This window comes from Cervus elaphus, chromosome 14 (genome assembly GCF_910594005.1).
Source record: "Cervus elaphus chromosome 14, mCerEla1.1, whole genome shotgun sequence".
In the NCBI taxonomy this organism is placed as follows: domain Eukaryota; kingdom Metazoa; phylum Chordata; class Mammalia; order Artiodactyla; family Cervidae; genus Cervus; species Cervus elaphus.
Genome location: NC_057828.1, coordinates 40276054 through 40297390, shown reverse-complemented (window position 1 = coordinate 40297390; position 21337 = coordinate 40276054). Strand labels below are relative to the sequence as shown.

Below are 21337 nucleotides of genomic sequence, written 5' to 3'. Positions count from 1 at the left end.
CAGTTTTATATGTTTTTAAGTTATTTTAAAACAGGCTTGGAAAGCATGTAGCAAAGGAAATGCTTCAGGTTCAGAAATTCTGATACATTAAAGAATATTTTTGTGGAGTATATCCATTGATTATGGTAGTTTTATTTTTACTCTATCCCATGGAAGATAAGGAAGTGGGATGAAATAGTCTTTGGACAACTTGAGTACTTTTAATTTTCTCCAGTTTTATTGAGATATAATTGACATATAACAGTGTATAAGTTTAAAGTGTACAACCTAATGATTTAGACATGTGTGCATATTATAACATGATTACCACAATAAGTTTAGTTAACATTTATCACCCCACATAGTTACAATTTTTTTCTTCTGATAAGAACTTTCATGATCTATTCTCTTAGCAACTTTCAAATATACAGTATGGAATAATTACCAATAGTGAAGTCACTCAGTCGTGTCCAACTTTTTGAGACCCCATGGACTATAGCCTACCAGGCTCCTCCATCCATGGGATTCTCCAGGCAAGAATACTGGAGTGGGTTGCCATTTCCTTCTCCAGGGGATCTTCCTGACCGAGGGATGGAACCTGGGTCTCCCGCATTGCAGGCAGACACTTTAACCTCTGAGCCACCAGGGAAGCCCTATAATTACCGATACATTTCCAGAATTGATTTACACAATATAGAATGTATCTCCAGAACGAATTTGTCTTATAACTGGAAGTTTATACCTTTTGAACACCTTCCCTTATTCCCTAGCCTACTTCTGACAGCCATCAGTACGTTCTCTATTTCTGTGAGTTTGGGTTTTTGTTTGTTTGTTTGTTTTGGCCATGCTTCAGGGGCATGAAGAATCTTTAACTTCCCAACTGAGGATTGAATGCATGCCCCCTGCATTGGGAGTTCAGAGTCTTAACTCCTGGACTGCCAGGGAAGGTCCCTTTTTATTTTTTGGATTCTACATATAAATGAGATCATACAAATTTGTCTTTCTCTGAGTTATTTCATTTAGTATAATGCCCTTAAGTTTCATCCATGTGTTTGCAAGTGACAGAATTTTTTTTTTTTACCATAGCTGAACAATATTCCATTGTCTGTCTATTTGCCTATTAATCATCTATCACATTTCTTTATCCACTTATCCATCAATGGACACAAGTTATTTCTATAGTTTGGCCTTTGTAAATAATGCTGTAATGAATATGGAGATACAGATATCTCTTCAAGATAGTGATTTCATTTTGATCAGGCATACTTTAAAGGTTGTGAATGTGAATCTTACATGCTACTTGTTTTGGTCAATCTTTCCACTCATGTTAATTTTTCTGTGTAATTCTCCATGAATTCCTAACCATCCCTACCTCTTATAGGGAGGGCAATAGGAGAAGAGAATCACATGAATTTTCATGTGTTTCTTGCAGAGAAAGGAAGAAAGAAAGAGGATATATTTATTTGCTTCTGTCTTTCTACCTACCTCCTGTCTCTTCCCCTAAAATGGGAAAGGAGGTGGGTATGGTCAATGAGAAGAACAATGTCAAAGATTTTTCTAATTCCAAAGATATCTAGAAAAGTTTTCCTTCAAACAGTGAGAGTCTCTTGTGTATGAGCCAGTGCACACATCCATTTCTATAAATGGACAGTAAAAAGGGAGAACCTAGGAGCTGGTAGGAAGTTCTCAATGTCCCTGTGTATAGGTATTTGGCCCAAACTGAAAATGCAGTTTGATATTTTTAAGGTCCACTTGGATACTTGGATGGAAGCATTGCAAACTAAAAAAAATTCTACACATGAATCCTTAGACCAACTATTCATTTCTACCTCCAGATTTACTTAGGGTGATTTTAAGTAAAAGGGGAAAAAGAATCCAACGAGGTGTCATTGGTCTTGCCAGTTCATTCTCTCATTTATAGAGCCCCAGGTAGAGAGAGATGACACAAAATAGGTAGGAAATATTTCCTGACTGCTAACTGATGTTTTGTGCCTTTCTTACCTTGAATTGAATGCATTCCAGGAGGTTGAACCGGTTTGCATACATTTTGAGATAATCCAGGAATTGAGAATTTGGCACGTAATTTGGATAATCTTCTGGGAATGGAAAGTCCGGGTAACAAGACATCTCCTTGCAGGTGTTGGAAACCACAGACTTGTAGAGGCTGGCTCTGCCTTCTTCAACATGTTCCTATACAAGCAGTGCATGAAAATGAGTATGTATGCATGTGTGCATATTGCGTGCACACACATGAAATGAATACTAATTTTTAGACATTTGAAACATTGACTAAGATTAAGGTGACCGAGACAATTTATGTATGCGACCTTCTACTTCCTAATGGGATTTGGTATCCTGCACTTAACTTGAAAAATGATGAATATCATGATCAGAATTACAATTTCATCATTATGTGCTAACAAACATAGGATAAACTTACCTGTCTAGATTTACACAGTATCACTGCAAAATAAAGGAGAATATGGAAATACACCAGACTCAGAAAGTAGTTTCTAGATGATGAACGGTTGGTAGGTATGTTGATTTCGTGAGGTATTGGCAAAAGGATTATGGAGAAAGGGCATTCAGATTATGAAGGATTTTGTATCTAAAATTAAGGAATTTGAATTTTGTAGAGATTGATTTGTATTAAATTTTGAAAAGATAATTCTGGTTTTACAAAAGATAAAGGGATCCGGAAAGGAAGGGAATGAGGCTAGTTGAGAACCTGAAACACAAATCCACACAATTGCCAATGAGAACCTGAGCACAAGCAATGGCAGCTGAAACTGAAAGAGGTGGGATTTGTTAGGTAGCAGAAAGCTAGAACGCATAGGATTGTGAAACTGATTAGATTTAAGGTTTGGGAGAAGAAGCAGGTCGAGGGTTTCCAGACTGGACAACTGCAAATGGTAAAATGCTAAAAAATTTCCCATCCAGGTTTGAACTTAAATAACTAGCAAATAACAACATCTCAGACAACTAATACTACAAGGCTGAATAGTGGGCAGTTTTAGTTACTCAGTTAGGTATATACATTGTCTGTTTTTTGGATGTATTATAAAGGATTGTTCTAATTTCAGTGGGAAAGTTCTTGGCATTTTAATATTATTTGTTATCTTGGATATGTATAGTTCCTTTTTCCTGTGGAATAAAAGTTATTTTTATGAACAAGTAGAAACGTGAACATAAACCTCACATATGGAGAGGACGTACTTTGTTCCCTCAAAAGGTGTGAATCTAACAGAAAATAAAATTATAACATATCTTTGTAGTTTGAATTAATGATACAGATCTCATCAACTGATGAGTTCACCTTATCTTGCTTATTTGTGGCTCCACATCTGATAGTCTCATTTATCGAGAACATATCTAGAAAACTAGAATCTAAATGGCTTCTGAGAAAGATGACTATTTAAATCCTGACCTTTTATTCTGTAGGAAGAGCCAGACTGGTTCAAAGAGCCAGACTGGTATGAGCTCTTTGCTACCAGTTTATGACAATGTAAATACAGAAGTTGAGGGTAAGCATCTCAAAACTTTTATAGCAATAATTCGACTTTGTTCAGTATTCATGCATGTGGACTCTTTAGTGATGAACGGGATCCATCTTGGCTTTGTCTAAGTCATGTGATGAGTTGTGTGGGATTTGAACTGTGTAGTAGTCATGTGAGTAGGACTCCATTACAGTGTGTGACATTTCAAGGTTAGTTTGAAAATTGCTACCCAAAAGTGCATAAAAGCTAGAAGCTATTTTATTTGGAATATAATTGATATTTGATTATAACTTTATAGAATAAATGGTCAGAAATGACTACTACTGATAAAGGACTGAAGATAAGTTTTAAAAATACAGCGCCACTTGCTTCATTTTGGATAGCAGTTAAAAAAATGAATATCCTGAGCTTGCTGAGGTTGCTTTGAATTTTTTTCTTCTATTTCATTCCTATATTCTGTGAGCCTCATTTCTCTACGTGTGCTGTTAAACAAAACTTAGAAACGGTTTAGATATATGTTATGTCTTGGGAGGAGTGTTGTCCCCCATCCAATCCAGATTATAGATAAAATGACAAACAAGAAGCAAGCTTAATTACCACATTATAAGCCTTAAGTGTTAATATGTACAATGCATAGAGAAAGTGTGCCTATAAGTGTTTAATGGAGAACTGGTATTTCACACATAATGTTTTGTTAGGCAAAAGTTACAAGTACAATAGTGATTCTCTACAGTAATTGCTTTGTACATACTTTCAAAGAAATTTGAATTTATGTTTTGTTTCATTTTCACCTTATTATAGCTCTTTTTATTGTATGTCACAAATATCATTGTCTATACTTCCTTGGAAATTAAAACAAACAAACCTGATTCTTTTCCACAGCTCGAGAATCACAGCTACTGGTCATGGACCATGCTTTGAGTAACAAGACTTTACAGCAGTCCTACCTGATAGGAGTGGGACGTAGCCCTCACATGTACTTTAAAAATTTCCAATAGCCACATTAAAAAAGGTAGAGAGGATACTCAATGATTTCAAAATTTTATAATTTCAATATGTAATCAATCAAAATTTTTAATGAAGTATGAACTTTTTTTTCTCATATTGTTTTAAGTCTAGTGTATATTTTACAAATCTGAATCCAAATGCTACATTTTCACTGGAAAAAGTGGATTTGCATACCAAAATTGTTAACAAATGCGTAAAAATTTTCCAATAACTGAATTAGGTATTGGTTTTAAAATTAAAATTAATCAAAATGAAATGAAATAAAAAATTCAGTTCGTTAGTCAAATCGACTACATTCCACAGTTACATATGGCTGATGGCTATCTTACTGGACAGCACAGCTTTAGACCATCCTTAAACTTGAAGCCAGGTATTAGAACTAAATTTAGTGTTGGTTTGATGTTGTTAAACATGATCAAGTTTCTTCTTGGTTATAGGAATGAAGAGAATGCGAATAGCTCTAAAGAGCTGTAATATCAAGAAGTAAGAGCAAACAGCAAGGGAAACAACTATAGTGTAAGGAGAGAAACATCAGTTATAAACATTTTGGGATCAGTTAGTGTGTGACCAAAGCTCATTCACTTTTCTCTGGCATCTGAGAGCATCATATTGTAAATAATACTTTGTTAATACTGATGATTTCTAGTTAGCAATAATAAAAGGATAAATTTGGAATATACACTGTTAAAGAAGGGTAGAGATGCGTATAATATCATGTTGTAAAGACTTGCATAAAAATAGTTCAAGAAACTTTAAAGCATTTGGTAATGGCATGTTTAAAAATCAAAGAGCAGTGGAAACTCACTGAAATTGGATAAGTCATGAAACCATGGAGACCTTAAAACAATTGAACCCACAAACAAAAATAGAAAATAAAAAACAAAAACCAACTTTGTTTTGCAAAATTTTGGAAGATAATTGTAAAAGCAGGAAGAAGAGAACTTTACAGGAAACAATGAAGCCTAATGTCAAAGAATGTATCACAGATGTCAAGAGCAGTGGAGATGCACTGAAATTGGATAAGTCATGAAGCCATGGAGACCTTAAAACAATTGAACCCACAAACAAAAATAGAAAATAAAAAAACCAAAACCAACTTTGTTTTGCAAAATTTTGGAAGATAATTGAAAAGGCAGGAAGAAGAGAACTTTACAGGTAACACTGAAGCCTATTGTGAAAGAATGTATTACAGATGTCAGCCTTTAGGGTGGAATCCAACATGCTCTGTCTCTTTCCTCCTCTGCTTGTTTCTCTTGGTAAAAACACAAGGTCTGGTGTGTTTAAGGTATATTCAGAGATTACAGGTCCATGGCACTTAGGAATGAGGTTTGCAAGATCTGAGCCTTCCCCTGCAGGGTTTGCCTCGGTGAAATATGTCCCAGTGATTCCCAGGCCCTGGGACCCCTGGCTGCAGCACTCTTGGCATTCTCTCCGTGTTAGTCTGCCAGTTGCCATGGTATGCTGTGTGTGGACGCATGTTTTTCCTGAGAATTGTTCAGGGCACTTAGGGGAAACATTTTTGTCTTGAAGGGGCAACTGAATGAGAGGTATGTGTATGTGAAAGTCGCTCAGTCATGTCCAACTTTTGGACATGGACATGTGACCCTGTGGACTGTAGCCTGCCAGGCTCCTCTGTCCATGGAATTCTCTAGGCCAGAATACTGGAGTGGGTAGCCAGCCGTCCCCTTTTCTAGGGGATCTTCCCAACCCAGGGATCGAACTCAGGTCTCCCGCATTGTGGGTGTATTATTTACTGTCTGAGCCACCAGAGAAGCCTGGATGAGAGGAGGGGGAAGGGGAAATAATAAGGGCAAGAATGCAGGGGTTTTTGGTTTCTTGGTTCACTTGGTGCTGCAATACAATAATAAGGACATTATATTCAGTAGAACACTTCATGGGATTTCATGAACAGTCCAGGATTTGCATACCCTTATTCCTGAGCTATGGCATAGACTCTAGAAATGAATGGAGTATAGTTTTTGACAGCACAGGTCCTGGAGTCAGACAGCCTGGGTTCATATTCAAGCAGAACATTTTTAGCTGGGTGGCCTTGGGAATTTTCTTAAATTCTCTGTGTCTCAGTTTTCTCCTCTCGAAATAGGAATAACAATAGTACATATAACCCTAGGATAAAATGAAATGATAGCTCTAATGCATTTAGAACAGTGCCTGGTAAGCTCTGAAAAAATATTAACTGTTTTGCATTATTTTTCTACAATTACCATGGAGATTTACTTTCTCAAGTTCTGTTTCCTCCAGAGAAGCTTGTTGGCAATGGGAAGAAAGCTTTGTCAGGTCAGAGGTCTCTCCTTTCTCACTTAAAAAATGGATATAAAATGATAATTAAAGTGACTACTATACAGACACATAGAGACTTTCTCTCAGCGCCGAGTGTGGGGAACCCTGAGCTAGGTTGTTCACAGCTCTTGTTCTCAAGAACAATTACTTCCTTCTTTTCCTCTCCTTTGAACAGTCAGAGCCCATTTTACTTTGTCACTTCTTTTCCCTATAGTCAGACAGCCTATAGTCTGTCCACAGTCTATAGATCTGTCTTCAGATCTACAGCACAGGCAGACTGTGGAAACCTCAGAGAAGGCTTGAGGAATCCCATGAGAGGGTAGGGGCCTATCAGGTGGATCTCTTCCAAGATGATATGAATTCAATACATGTTTGTTTAATATATGAATAAAATGAAATCTACTAAGATTACTGAACTTAAAATTTTTAAGAAGAAGTAAAAAGGTACCCATTTAACAGATCATTTCAGCCCCTGTAAGAGTTAGGCTGAATACACCTAAAGAAACCTTCAATGATTTAAGGGGTGAAGTATTATACTTAATCATTGCCCTCACTGAATCCAAAAATATGTGGTACATAAGGTGCCTCATGGGTTTGCTGGGTTGCTCAGCTGGTAAAGAATCCGCCTGCAATGCAGGAGATCTCAGTTCAATTCCTGGGTCGGGAAGTTCTCCTGGAGAAGGGATGGGTTACCCACTCCAGTATTCTTGGGCTTTGCTGCTGGCTCAGCTGGTAAAGAATCTGCCTGCAATGCAGGAGACCTGGATTTGATCCCTGGGTTGGGAAGATCTCCTGGAGGAAGGCATGGCAACTCACTCCAGTGTTCTTGCTTGGAGAATCCCCATGAACAGAGGAGCCTGGTGGACTATAGTCCATGGATTGCAAAGAGTCTGATACAACTGAGTGACTAAGTACAGCACAGCACAAGGCACGTAGTGGGTGCTCAATAACTGGAATAAGCAAAAGGATACATGTGTGGAGGGAAAGACCTTGATGCACAGAAGGAAGAATGTCTTTCCAGGGGAGGATTATTGTTACAGAGATGTGAAGGGTGAAGCAGAATGTGTTTTTGTCAGTCAGTCAGTCAGTCAGTTCAGTCGTTCAGTCGTGTCCAACTCTTTGCGACCCCATGAATTGCAGCACGCCAGGCCTCCCTGTCCATCACCAACTCCCAGAGTTTACTCAAACTCATGCCCATCGAGTTGGTGATGCCATCCAGCCATCTCATCCTCTGTCGTCCCCTTCTCCTCCTGCCCCCAATCCCTCCAAGCATCAGGGTCTTTTCCAACGAGTCAACTCTTCACATGAGGTGGCCAAAGTATTGGAGTTTCAGCTTCAGCATCGGTCCTTCCAATGAACACCCAGGACTGATCTCCTTCAGAATGGACTGGTTGGATCTCCTTGCAGTCCAAGGGACTCTCAAGAGTCTTCTCCAACACTATAGTTCAAAAGCATCTATTTTTCGGCGCTCAGCTTTCCTCACAGTCTGACTCTCATATCCATACATGACCACTGGAAAAACCATAGCCTTGACCAGATGGACCTTTGTTGGCAAAGTAATGTCTCTGCTTTTTAATATGCTATCTAGGTTGGTCATAACTTTCCTTCCAAGGAGTTAGCGTCTTTTAATTTCATGGTTGCTGTCACCATCTGCAGTGATTTTGGAGCCCCCAAAAATAAAGTCTGACACTGTTTCCACTGTCTCCCATATATTTCCCATGAAGTGATGGGACCAGATGCCATGATTTTAGTTTTCTGAATGTTGAGCTTTAAGCCAACTTTTTCACTCTCCTCTTTCACTTTCATCAAGAAGCTTTTTAGCTCCTCTTCACTTTCTGCCATAAGGTTGGTGTCATCTGCATATCTGAGGTTATTGATATTTCTCCCAGCAATCTTGATTCCAGCTTGTGCTTCATCCAGCCCAGGGTTTCTCATGATGTACTCCGCATATAAGTTAAATAAGCAGGGTGACAATATACAGCGTTGACGTACTCCTTTTCCTATTTGGAACCAGTCTGTTGTTCCATGTCCAGTTCTAACTGTTGCTTCCTGACCTATATACAGGTCTCTCAAGAGGCAGGTCAGGTGGTGTGGCATTCCCATCTCTTTCTGTCAGCATGGTATAATTACCTCTAGATGATGTCAGTGTGGTTCTACAGGAAGGCTATTTCTCAAGGCTTCTTCCTAACCTAAAACACTCTAAGAGTAATATTAGTTATGAGCGACAGGATAATTCCTGGCACGTTTTTCTTCAATTATTCCTCTACAGTTGAATAATCAGCCTTTAGCGTTACTGTTCTGAGCCTCCTTTCCCTTTCAAGAGTCTGAGAGAGTTGGCTGTAGAACAGATGTTCCACACTTACCTCCTGCTGCCACTGGAGTTGGTGCTCACAAGTGGGTTCTTTTCTTTTGAAACATTGCCAACCCCTCCCCCGCCCCAATGAATGATGGGCTTTCTTCTCCGTTGCAACCTTTGTCTGCTTCCTCTTTAAGACTGTGGTCTAGAAAAGGCCAGAGTTATGCCCACAAGAATACTGGGTTAAACTGCAGTAGTTCATAATCTCTGTAATGTTGAAGGCATTTCTCCATTTGTAAATGGAAACCGTCTCCATATTTGTTTTATTAGGTTTCTGCAGTTTGCCTGTTTGTTTTTGCTTTGTGGCCCCTTCCACCCAGAACAGGTCCTAAAGATAACCCTTGTACATTTTGTGGCAAGGACAGCCCTTGCCTGGACAGACTCTCTAATTCTACAGGTTTTGAATGTGCCACTTGCTTTGATTGCAAAGACATTTCTAACCATCTTGTGTGTGTGTGTGTGTGTATCTGCTGGGGTAGGAGCTGGAAGGGATGTCTCTAGAAAGACTCAGGAGACTCATAGCATGCTGAAAGTTCCCTTTAAGGTCACTTAGTTTAGAGGCTTTAGAGGAATCTCCAGGTAGTACAGAGGTGCCTTAAAGAGGCTTCTGTATCAAGAGAGGGCTGCTGAATGAAGATGGAGGTGATTTTCCCTGCCTCCCAAGATCCTAGTAATTTAGCTTTTATCTATGTTTTAAACTGACTCCATGTTCTCATTTTACAGATGAGGTAGTGGGGACTGAAAAGAGTTGTTAGTAGGGTACCGTTTTACTTAGGCTACTGCTGGGTTGCCCTCTTTATCATCCTTTTGATGTGCTATCACTTGCCTCACAGTGACCTCTTTTTTCCTTCATTCTCCACCCTGACTTCTTCAGCCTCCACAGATGCCGTGTTTTCCTGAAAGAATTGAGGCCTCCATTGTGTTTGCTCCTGTGTCTTCTTTCCCCCACCTTAGCATCTCTTGTCCATGTCCATTTTTCCTTCCTTTCCTGTCTCCGAGGAAAGTATGCCTCTGCAATTTCCCAAGGCAAATCCTTCCACTTGGGTCTGCAATTCTACTTCTTCCTTTTTCTGCTAGGATTTTGTCTCAATTTGGACTAATGTATTCAATCATTTCCTGTCATCCAAGTACCTGTAAACACATATGGGTCTTCCTATCATGCAAACAAAACAAACACAACAGCCGCAAAGAAAGACATATTAATTCTGCTTATTATCCATTGTTTTCTAAATGGAGTCCGTGTGTGTGTGCATCGTTGCTTCAGTTGTCTCTGACTCTTTTTGACCCTAAGGACTGTAGCCCACCAGGCTCCTCTCTCCATGGGATTCTCTAGGTAAGAATACTGGAGTGGGTTGCCATGCCCTCCACCAGGGCATCTTCCCCACCCAGGGATCGAACCGGCATCTCCTTCATCTCCTGCATTGCAGGTGGATTCTTTACCAGCTGAGCCACCAGGGAAGCTCCTTCTAAATGGAGTGTGGTTCCTCAAACATTCCACCACTGTCCTCTTCTTCCATGTTTTCTTATACCAATAAGCTATTTTTATTTTCCAACAAGCACAGTACTTTTTCTTTACAATCTCCTCCCTGGTATTTCCCACTCAATATCATTTGCCTGTTGAAATCTTCCAGAGTCCATCACACACTATCTCCTCCATGAAGCTTTCCTTGGCTTCCCGCAAGTGGATGTAATCCTGACCTCATTTAAATGCCCAGAGTACTGCTCCCGACTTGTAAGATCCTGCCCTTATTCTATCAGTCTCGTAGTAGCTCCTCAGGGCAGGATGACTGTTTCTCATTTTTGTGTCCCTCACAGTGCTTTGTGCATAGGTATTTGACCTGCCCAATCACATAGCCAGTTGGGCAGAGATGGATCTAAGACATATTTCTCTTGATTCTTCCTCAACGGTTTTTTAGTGTGTTAATAATTGGATATATGTGATTGACATAAGGGGCATTTTTCTCTGGTATCCCAAGGTCTCTGTGCTTACATTTTGCTATGACTGAGATTACTTTAACCAAACAACTCTACTAATTGTCCCTCTATTCTGGCAGTTTTATCTGCAAGCCAGCTCTCAACTCTGATGGATTAATGCTAATCCATCAGAATAATTAGTGCTAATCTGGGGTATTGTGTTAAGAAGGATTCTGAGGTTCATTAGGGGGAGGGCATAGTGTTTGATTGGGTTTCCCTGATGTCTCAGAGGTAAAGAATCTCCTGCAATGCAGGAGACATGGGAGACATGGATTTGATCCCTGAGTTGGGAAGATCCCCTAGAGGAGGAAATAGCAACCCACTCCAATATTTTTGCCTGGAAAATCCCATGAACAGAGGAGCTTGGCAGGCTACAGTCTAAAGAGTCGCAAACATCTGAGTATGAGTCCCTGAGTCCTAATAGTGTTTGATTAGCAATGTCTTCAATGGCCATGAGAGGCTAGAATTATGGCATACATGTCAGGTTCTGCTTGTCTATTGGAATGTATGTGGTTTGAATCCTAGGAACAGAAGTTCTCTTTTCCCTAGGCCCCTTAGGGAGGTCTCTGTGCATCGATGGTCACATTTGGTGGTTGGACACATTTCAAGATATGCAGTTTTTCTTTATGTGAGCCAAGCTGGTTTATGCTGGGACTAAACTAGCACCCTTGGCCTCTCTGGAGCTTTGCTCACTGAATTAGAAAATGAGTGCTTTATTCTTGTTCTGAGTTCTACCCTTCTATAATAAGAGAATGCTAGGTCTTTCTCTTAGTCTCTTAGGGGCTCTGAGGCAAGAATATCTGACACCTTGCTCCTTTTCATTCTTCCTGACATCGTTCTTCTTAGCACATTTAAAGCTCATGGGAAATGTTCTCGTTCTCCTGAGAAAAAGGAAAAATAGGAGGTTTGGGGAAATCTGACGCAAAAAAACTCTCTGGCTGAGCCGTGGAGTTCACAGGGTTTCAGTGACCTCCAGCAGGGCCCCTGTGATTCTCCTGGGTCCCAGGCCAGTCAAGGGTGGGCTTTATAGTTCCCGCTCCTCCATCCTCCCTCCTCCCTTCTCCAATCCATACTGTAGTCCTGAGAATATTACTTTTATTTTCCTCCAGCAATAAAAAATTCTCCAAACTCACTTCCTTTACTTGTGATTGTTCTTGGCATGGATTGGAACTGCCCGGACCACAAGACCTTGAGCACAGAACTCCCCCTACACTGAGTCTTATGCTGCTTTACTTCAGATAGAGCAGGGCTGGAAAAAGAAGTTGGTATAAGCAGCTCAGTCTTGCAGGCAGAGGCAGAAATCCCTGCACTGTATTCATACCGTTGCCCCCACACTGCAGTTTCTTGCTTCAGACCCCCAGAGTTCTGCTCTTATCCTCCCTTGTGCTGAGCTTTCCTGGCTTGTCTCAGCCACTTCATCCTCTTCTACCCTTCGTGGGCAACTTTCTTTATCTTAGTTTTGGGTGTAGTTTATAAGGCAGCTGATACACTTCCCACCCAAATTCAGTCTGTGCCCTGCTTCTTTTTATAAAAAATCATTTTCAGTGGCCTTTTCTGTCCCCCTGTTCAGCAGATGTTTCTAGCTCCTTCTCATGGGTGCCAGCCCTTGTGGAAGAAATTCAATCTCTTTTTGCACCAGTCAACCCTTTTCCAACAGACACACAACAAAGTCACTGAAACCCTACTTACGGTGAATCTCCACAGCCCCCCAAGGTCTTCACTCCTCTCGAAGCAGGTGGGCTTTAGCCCTTCCTCCAGACAGCACTTGATGGAAGCGAGGCCAGAGACCCCAGCGCCCACAATCGCAACTCGTTTGGCCATGTTGTCCTGTGTGGGGCAATGAAGCAGAACCATTTATTTGCAAGTGAAAGCCCCACCCCATCCTTGGCTGCTCTAGCGAACCAGGAAAAAGAATTGGAAAGATTAAGGGATTTGATCGGAACCCTCTTACACTGTTGGTGGGAATGCAAACTAGTACAGCCGCTATGATCCTTTTGAATCCTTGGTAGCTGGTTTCTGGTGTTGTGAATGCGAGGAGGGAAATGTTTAACCCTGTGCTTCGTATGTTCCCACCCCCTCACGCAGAACTGGTTCTAAATAACAGTACAGTTGTCAAGTCTGTGGCTTTTGGCAGAACGGCTGAAATTGGATTCTTTAGTACATGGAGTTTTGTGTTCTGCACTGTGCTGCTGCCCCCAGCCTTCCTCCACAAACCCTCGAGTGAAATAATAGAGCAGGAGACCGGGGAAGGATCACCTTGGCAAACTCAGTTTTTTATGAACACATGAAATCGAATCTCAGATTGGTGAGATGTGATACAAGGTCACCTAGAAGCTGGTGGAGTGGGGTTGAGATGCAGAGCCAAGACACTGTGGCCACCACGGGTGCTGTTACAACACTGCCCTGGCAGCTCCCTGACTCTGGCAAACTGCCAGCATCCCAGCTGCGCTGTCGTCCTTCTCCTCCCTGCTGCCAGTGGATGGTCACCAGTGGGAGAGAGAAGGCGTGGGCTGGAAAGGTAGGCATGGAGAATTCTCCTCTTGTCTCCACAGAGTCCTGATTCACCTCTAGGAAACCATCGTGTCACTGTTGGCACTGATGGAAGGGTATCTGACTTTGGCCATGAGTTAACATGAACTTGTACGAATGATGAGAGGCAATATAATGTACTGGTTAAGCCAGTGGCCTCCAACTTTTATGGCACCAGGGAATGATTTCATGGAAGACAGTTTTTCCAGGGATTAGGGTGGAGGTATGGATGGTTCAGGCGGTAATGCAAGCAATGGGGAGCAATGGCCAGGGCCAGATGAAAAGTCACCATCCTTGCTTGCCCACTCACCCTCCACTCACCTCCTGCTGTGTGGCCGGGTTCTTAACAGGCCACAGGGGGCTGGGAACCCCTGGGTTAAGCAACCAGACTCTGGACCACATTGTCTGTGACCTTGGCAAATTATTCTACTCCTCTGTGTATCATAAAAAGGGAAGAAAGTAGTAGTGTTTTCCTTGCAGGGTTTTGTTAGAATCAAGTGAGTCAACAACACATGGCAGTTGGCTTAGAAGTGCTCCTGGGACACTCAATAAAAACACACAATAGAAAGTGCTCAATAAATAGAAGCTATTGTAAGTATAAAAACATTTCCCTAAATCAGCTTCCGGTTTGCCTTTCCCATCACTGAGCCTCTGTTCTTTAAATTCTTATAGCATTTTGGTCAATACGCACAAGCTTAACTCTTTATCATGTGATTTTAGGTGTTGTGCCCCCAAATTTTTTTGTGACATTTTCCTCTCCCTAAGTTAGTAAAATTTTAAACCAGATGGATCAAAGAGTAGATGCAAAATTACCTCAAAGATACTATCTTCCTGGACATTTGCATTTCCTTGTCTCAGAGATGAGCTTGTTCCACAAAACTGAATATACATCTTTTGTTTTTCAGGATTGAGACCCAGAGTAGTAGTTCAAGTACAGAGACTTCATCTGGTTGGTACTCTGCTGTGACCCCAGGGTCTAGGGCTGCACTTGGAACATAATGTAATTGATGCTTAGCTCCCCCAAATATTTCTTTTTTAAAATATATATGTGTTTTTAAAATTTTTATTTTTTTGGCTACTCCTTGTGCATGTGGGATCTTAGTTCTCCAACCAGGGATTGAATCCTTGCCCGCCTGCAGTGGACGTGCAGTCTTCACCACTGGACTGCCAAGGAAGTCCCCACAAATATTTCTTGAGTGAAATGAAAAGGCTCATTTGTTTAGGTATCATGTGAAAGTGTTATAGAGCCAATTTGCTCCAACTGGATTTGATTTACTGGGGAAAGTTAGTGGGTTCCCTTTGGGGGAAGTCATGCTCTAGCTGCTGATGGAATTGCCTTGAGCTCACTTTATAAAAGAGAGTATCTGTACTGACTCTTATTCCAAGGGCCTGACACAGTACTTTAAACATCTGCCTTTAAACATTTGAAGAATCATCATGGACGGATAAGAATTATGGCCAATTATGGATTCGAAGATGTTATAGGGAGGCAAATTTTAGGTCAATATAAGCACTTTCCAACATTTCAAGCTCTGTTATTTATTTTGTTCAGACAGTCTGTATGATGGTTTTTGGGGGAGATTTTGTAAGTAGGAAATTTGTAGGTAATGTGGAGGGTGGCATCTAATGCCCTATAGGGTCTTCTCAAGCCAGATTTTATGATTCATCTTCTGATTAATTACCCTTCAAACACTCAATGAGGGGCTTCTATGCTGCTAAGCCCTAGGCAAGGTATTCAGGGGTACAAAAGAATCAATAAGGCATAATGCCTTCTTTAGCTATCATTCAGTGGGAAAGTAAGATTTGAAAATAAATACCACAATCTGTGTCAAGTGCTAACACAGAGATATGTTTCATGTGTGCTTTGCAACAAGAGCATGATGAAAGAGGTGTTAATATTGACTTTGGGGAGTTGGGAAAGCAAGACAGAAGTGTACTGTTTGCTCCAGGCTTTGAATGATGAAAAGAATTCCAGTGGGCAGAGGAGTGGAGGAAGTGCCCTCCAGAGAGAGGTAGCAGTGAGAGTAAGGGCCAGAGATTGGCCATAGAGGCATCATGACCACTTGACTTTACGGAGGCTTGACTCTCAGGAGGGCTTTTCTTTTGACTCCTGTAAGAAATAGCCTGTTCCCCACATGAGGGGACTACATTACTCTGTTGATTCACTGAATTGTATGTGTTTAGTCTTCTTTCTGCATAAGCTTATATGTTTCTTCACAGAAGGCCATTTTCTTTGACTTGTCTCTTAATTTTCTCATAGCATCTAGCTGCATGCTTGGCTTGGACTAGTAGTTGCATAAATGGCAATGGGTTGATTTCCTGACAGGTAAAATGAATTAATTCATCACCTTATATCTTTTTAATTAAAAAAATAATTGAGTAAATACCTTCTGGGAGCTAATATCCTGGGTCAGACAGTCTGTCCTCAAAATGACTTTCTATCAAATGTACAATCCATAGAAATTCCCTCCCCAGGTCATCACTGCTACTCGGTGTGGGCCAGATGCAGCCAGCCTTTTTGGAGAAGTAAACACCTCTGTGGATTTTTTGTGGGAAAGTAGGGTAGTTGGGAGTCAGACCTGAGCTGGCAGTTTCGTGTTGGCTAATTGCCAGCAGTGTGATGTCATACAAGTAATTTGTTTCTGTGTCTCAGTTTCCTTCTCTCTAAAATGAAGCTAGTTGTGGTTGACATATATACACTTGGTTGGCGTGTTGCTGTGTATGTGTGTGATTTTTTCTGACTCTTTATGACCCCATGGACTGTAGCCTGCCAGGCTCCTCTGTCCATGGGATTTTCCTGGCAAGAACATATTTACAGTAAATATGTTAAAATACACTGGATACATGTGAAATAGATAACTAGTGAGAACTTGCTGTAGAGTGCAGGGAACTCAACTGGGTGCTTTGTGGTGACCTAGATGGGTGGGATGTGGGGGAGGGCAGGGAGGGAGGCCCTAGAGGGAAGTGATGTATGTATACATATGGCTGATTCATTTCATTGTACAGCAGAGGCTAACACAACATTGTAAAGCAATTATATTTCAATAAAAATAAATAAAAAGTAAAGCTAGAAGTTGAACCTGTTGTAGGAATGTATCAACAGATGTGTAAAACACTTTACCATAGTACTTGGGACATTCTTATCTCAGAATAGAAGTTGCTATGTTATTTTTACATATTCAGGAACATTTTCTTGAATCTGATATTTTTGTAGATATCTGCCTTGATAATTTTGGGTTTATTTATTTGGAATAAGAGAGAATTGAGGCAACTATAGCTAAAGATTGTGTTCTAGCAAGTGAAGGAAATGAGTAGGGAAATAAAAGAATTGATGATGAGAGAAAGGGAAAGAGAGAAAAAGATAAAAGGAGAAAAAGTAGGTTTCAAATCACCCTTCAGGACTTTTCTTTTTATTTCTTTAAGTTTTCATTTCAGATCTACTAGGTGTGTTTCCATAGTCTCACATGAATTGTTCTCATGCTTGGAAAAGCAAATATGAGAATACATGAGCACATATGCACTCAAGGTAAATACTGCATTCACATGCTAATGAAAATTAATGCTTCCAATCATTCCTTCAAGTATTGATACTTCTATGAAACCAAAGTGATTAAAAAATTAATAAGTGCTTTTTAGAAAAAGTATTATCTGCTTTTATTATTTCTTTTAACTAAAAATAATTTCTAGTCAGTGACTGCTGTAGGTTAGACAAAGATTGATAACAGAGTAGGAAACTTTATTAAGGTGAAAAATACTCTAATGCCACTGATTAGTGTTATTTCACATGCTAATACAAAAGGACTATTAAAAATACTATTATTTCTAATGTGAATATACAATAAAAATTTGGCCATTCCTTTACCAGAGGTTTTAGAAGCAGTGCATCATCACCATCATCATTATTATTTCAATGAAGAAAGCCTCCTCAAAGCTGACTAAATATGAAAAAAGTAATAAAAATAAAAAGTATGACCAAATTGGTGAAGTGTCCACTGGATGAAAGTGAGTTTATAAAAACCATCAAACAAAATAACTTAAGCAACACAAAATTGCTAAGTGAGTTGAGAAATTACTGTCGGTTGCATCCAAGTCACTGATTTTTAACCATGGGGGTTACAAACAAACCACTAGTCTTTTCCTAAGCATTTTACATCACTGCCTCTACTTCAAAGAAGTAAGATGCAAAAATATAATGTACCGTAGTCAGATTGAGTGCCTCTGTTGGTTTATTAGGATGATATAGGGGGTTAAAACATGAAGCTAGGGCTGTCATTCCCAGAATTGTGTGCAGAGGTACTGAGTTATTTTAAAAATTTGAGGAAAGCATAGTAATACTCCATGTCTGTTGAATACCGAAGTATTAGCTGGAGGTAGTTCACAATTTTTATATCAGATAGGGATGTGTTCTATTTCATGATGTAACATCTTTGCAAAGCTAGGTTTCTGACTCTTGCAATGTTAAAAAGTGAACAGTTGAGGGAGAACAGGAAATGAATATTTGATCTGATTCCAAGAGTTGAGCAGTGCTGTGTGCACCTCATTATTAAGTAATTGCGATTATTCAAGTATAAAATAAAAATACCATTTTCCTTTAAGTTTGTGTATTATTATTTCAAACAACTACAAGGTTGATTGAAAAATAACAAAAGCATAAATACAGAGAACAGAATAAAAATACAAATACAAAGAACAGAAATACACAAGTTGTTTGGATGTGACTATTTAATAAGAGGAGCTATAGCTTGGGGGCCCCATGACAAAATTACTTGCACACTAAAGAGCCCCTTGAACCTAGGAGGTTTGGGAATCTCTGGGTTATAGCCTTTCCTCTGAATATATTTTAATTGATCAGGATACCTTATCTACTGGTGTCAAGAAATGCAAACTATCTTATACCTAGTCCAGCAGTTAACCAGTGTTAAAAGTTTCTGGTGTGACTCATCTATGTATTTCAAAGGAAGCCATCTTCACTGGTGCTGATAGGCTTCTTGTTTAGTGGCTAAGTTGTGTTTAGTCACTAAGTCATGTTTAGTCACTAAGTCGTGACTCTTTTGCAACCCCATGGACTGTAGCCCACCAGGCTCCTCTGTCCATGGGATTTCCCAGGCAAGAATACTGGAGAGGGTTGCTATTGCCTTCTCCAGGGGATCTTCCCAACCCAGGGATCAAACTCTCATCTTTTGCATTGGCAGGCAGATTCTTTACCTCTGAGCTGCCAGGGAAGCCAGACAGGCTTGTATCCAGTCTTTTATTTGTACATTACCCACCCACCCCTTCCCATTTCTCTCTTTCTGTCTCTCTGTCCCATGTTGTGTCTCTCGTCCTCTCTCTCACACATGGGCGTATACACACATATACATCCTCTTAGCAATGGATATTGGCACAGACTGTACAATGGTACAATATCCTTAGGGGGCTGTTCATTTCAGGAGTAATCAGAGATAGTAGATTTAGTTGAACGGCAGTTGGGGGGGTGAGTGAGGGGGTACACTTAGCTCTTGGGAACAACCAAACACAAACTTGTGAGAAACTTGGCTTAGAGCAGGGCCATCCTCTGGGATTTCTAACCCCCAGCAGCTGTTCCCCCCTCCTTCAGCCTCTTCCGAAACACAACCACCTGATAAAAAAATTTCTGCCAGGTTCTAAATTCGCCATACCAGTTACAAGGCCACAGATATTCCCTTGACTGGAGAGGAAGCTAGCAAATAACAAAGGACAGACAGTCTCTCCATCTGTAAATCAGATGGCATTCAACTGGATATTTACAAGAGAGTTTTGAAACTCTTAAAATTTACACTCCTGTGAATTTAACTGAGTGAAAAAAAGACAACATGCAACATAAATTGGTCAGATTCAAAAGAGAGGGGTCATTGCCCCTGTCTCCGAGCTCATGCCAACATTTGGTAGACAAACCTCCAAAGCATTGTCTGACACCAAGTTAGAAGCTATTAATGGAAGCTCTTAAGAAAAAGTACTGATTTCCCTTTGCATTAGGAATACACGTTTTCCCCTTGATTAACCACTTAGTAGTCTACCCAGCAATGTACTTACCAGTGTACACAGAAGACTTGATACTATCTGACTTTACCGTCCCGTTACAAGTACTCAAGCATTTACCCCTCTTTGTCCTTTGGGAGGGGGAGTGACTTTATAGCTCTCCACAGACCAAGGGAGTGGCATTCTGGTGAGGTGACTCTGTCCTGAAGCACAATAACAAAACAGGAAAAATCTGGGCCCCACCTCCCTAAATCAAAAGAATCAGAGGTTATATCTGGTTATTTACTTTATGTACTTGAAATTCCTGATGCCAAGTCCCAGCCTCAGTTAAGAGTTTGCAGAAATTGAACTATATGATCCAGAGCCAGTGTTGTCCTAGGCATCCTGGGTACACCGGATGAACCCTGTTCTAGGAGATAAGGAATGTTATGCAGAATTTGCAATCTAAGTTTAGCCATTATTTATATTTTAACTTGATTAATTGCAACAGTGAAATGCTAAGATAAATACTGGTGATATGTACTTTAGGCTTACTCTTTTCCCTGCAAAAGAGAAATTATTTTAGGGAGTCACAGCAGCATATTCATTGTTCCTAGATTTCATTCTTAAAAGAGGACGGAGTAAATAAAATAAGGCAATCATGGCAACAGCTGCTACACCGAAGAGTCACGTTTTAACATTTTGATGCATTTCTCATTTAGAGAAAATGCTTATTGTTTCCAAATCATACATCACCCATATTAGTATTCAGTTTTTCTGTGTTAATTAATTTATTTATATACTTTTATTATTTTTTAAAAATCAATTTCTATGGAGTACAGTTGATATACAATGCTGTGTTCGTTTCAGGCATACAGCAAAGGGAATCAGTTATACGTTTACATATACCCACCCTTTTTAAGATTCTTTTTCCATATTGGTCAGTACAGAGTATTGAGTAGAGTTCCCTTTGTTATAGAGTAAATCCCCATTAGTTATCTGTTTTATATGTAGTAGTATGTAAATGTCCATCCCATCTTCCCATCTTTAAAGACATGAATGCAGATGATTGCCAAGGCACTTGGGAAATATAACAAATATATGGAAGGAGCACAATCTTTGGCATCAGAAGTCCTGGGTTTAAGTAACATTTCACCAGGCACTATTAGAGTAATCTTGGGGAAGTTATTTAACTTTATAAACCTTTAATTTCCTCAGTTTAAGATAAGCATACTAATACTTGCCTCATAGTTGTGGTGGGGACTGGATGAAGCAATCTGTATAGAGTCTTGTACATAGTACACACGTTGCAGATGGCTGTGATGGGGATGATGATGATGCTATTGCTAGACCAGATAAGGTGTCTTGATTTTTGATTTACAATATTGAAATGACTTCCACAGGTACAGAGACTAAACTCCAAGACAGATTGGTATGACTGAAACATGGAGAAGGTTCTGGAAAGACAAATCTTTTTTTTTTTCCCCCTTGATTTTCAACACAGTTTCACTACAGCCTTTAGCCCTACATTCAGAGGGCCTTCTGTATTGTTGGGTCTGTTGCTGGCTCACAATACTCACCCTTTGCCTTGTTTCTGGCTTATTGAAGTCTTGGCACCGAAACAGCATTGTTGGCTTTTGAGCTCAGCTGCCTTCCTGTAGCTATGAAGATGATAGTATCTGGATGATTTCAAAGCTTTAATTTTTACCCCGAAATTAAG

The 21337-nt window shown here is 40.1% G+C and overlaps 1 protein-coding gene across 2 annotated transcripts in view; it reads right to left on the bottom strand.

Annotated features, from left to right (window-relative positions):
* LOC122708155 (dimethylaniline monooxygenase [N-oxide-forming] 1-like) overlaps positions 1 to 19829 on the bottom strand; it is a 33676-nt gene extending 13847 nt beyond the window's left edge. For both annotated transcript variants that reach the window (XR_006345027.1, XM_043924310.1), the window contains exons 1-3: positions 19693 to 19829; positions 12802 to 12939; positions 1981 to 2169 (exon numbers count right to left, since the gene is read on the bottom strand). Coding sequence is in view for 1 of the 2 variants with exons in the window: in XM_043924310.1 (XP_043780245.1) it covers positions 1981 to 2169; positions 12802 to 12933 (321 nt within the window). In the remaining variant the exon portion in view is untranslated. The remainder of the gene's footprint in view (positions 1 to 1980; positions 2170 to 12801; positions 12940 to 19692) is intronic.
* Between the last annotated feature and the right edge of the window lie 1508 nt (positions 19830 to 21337).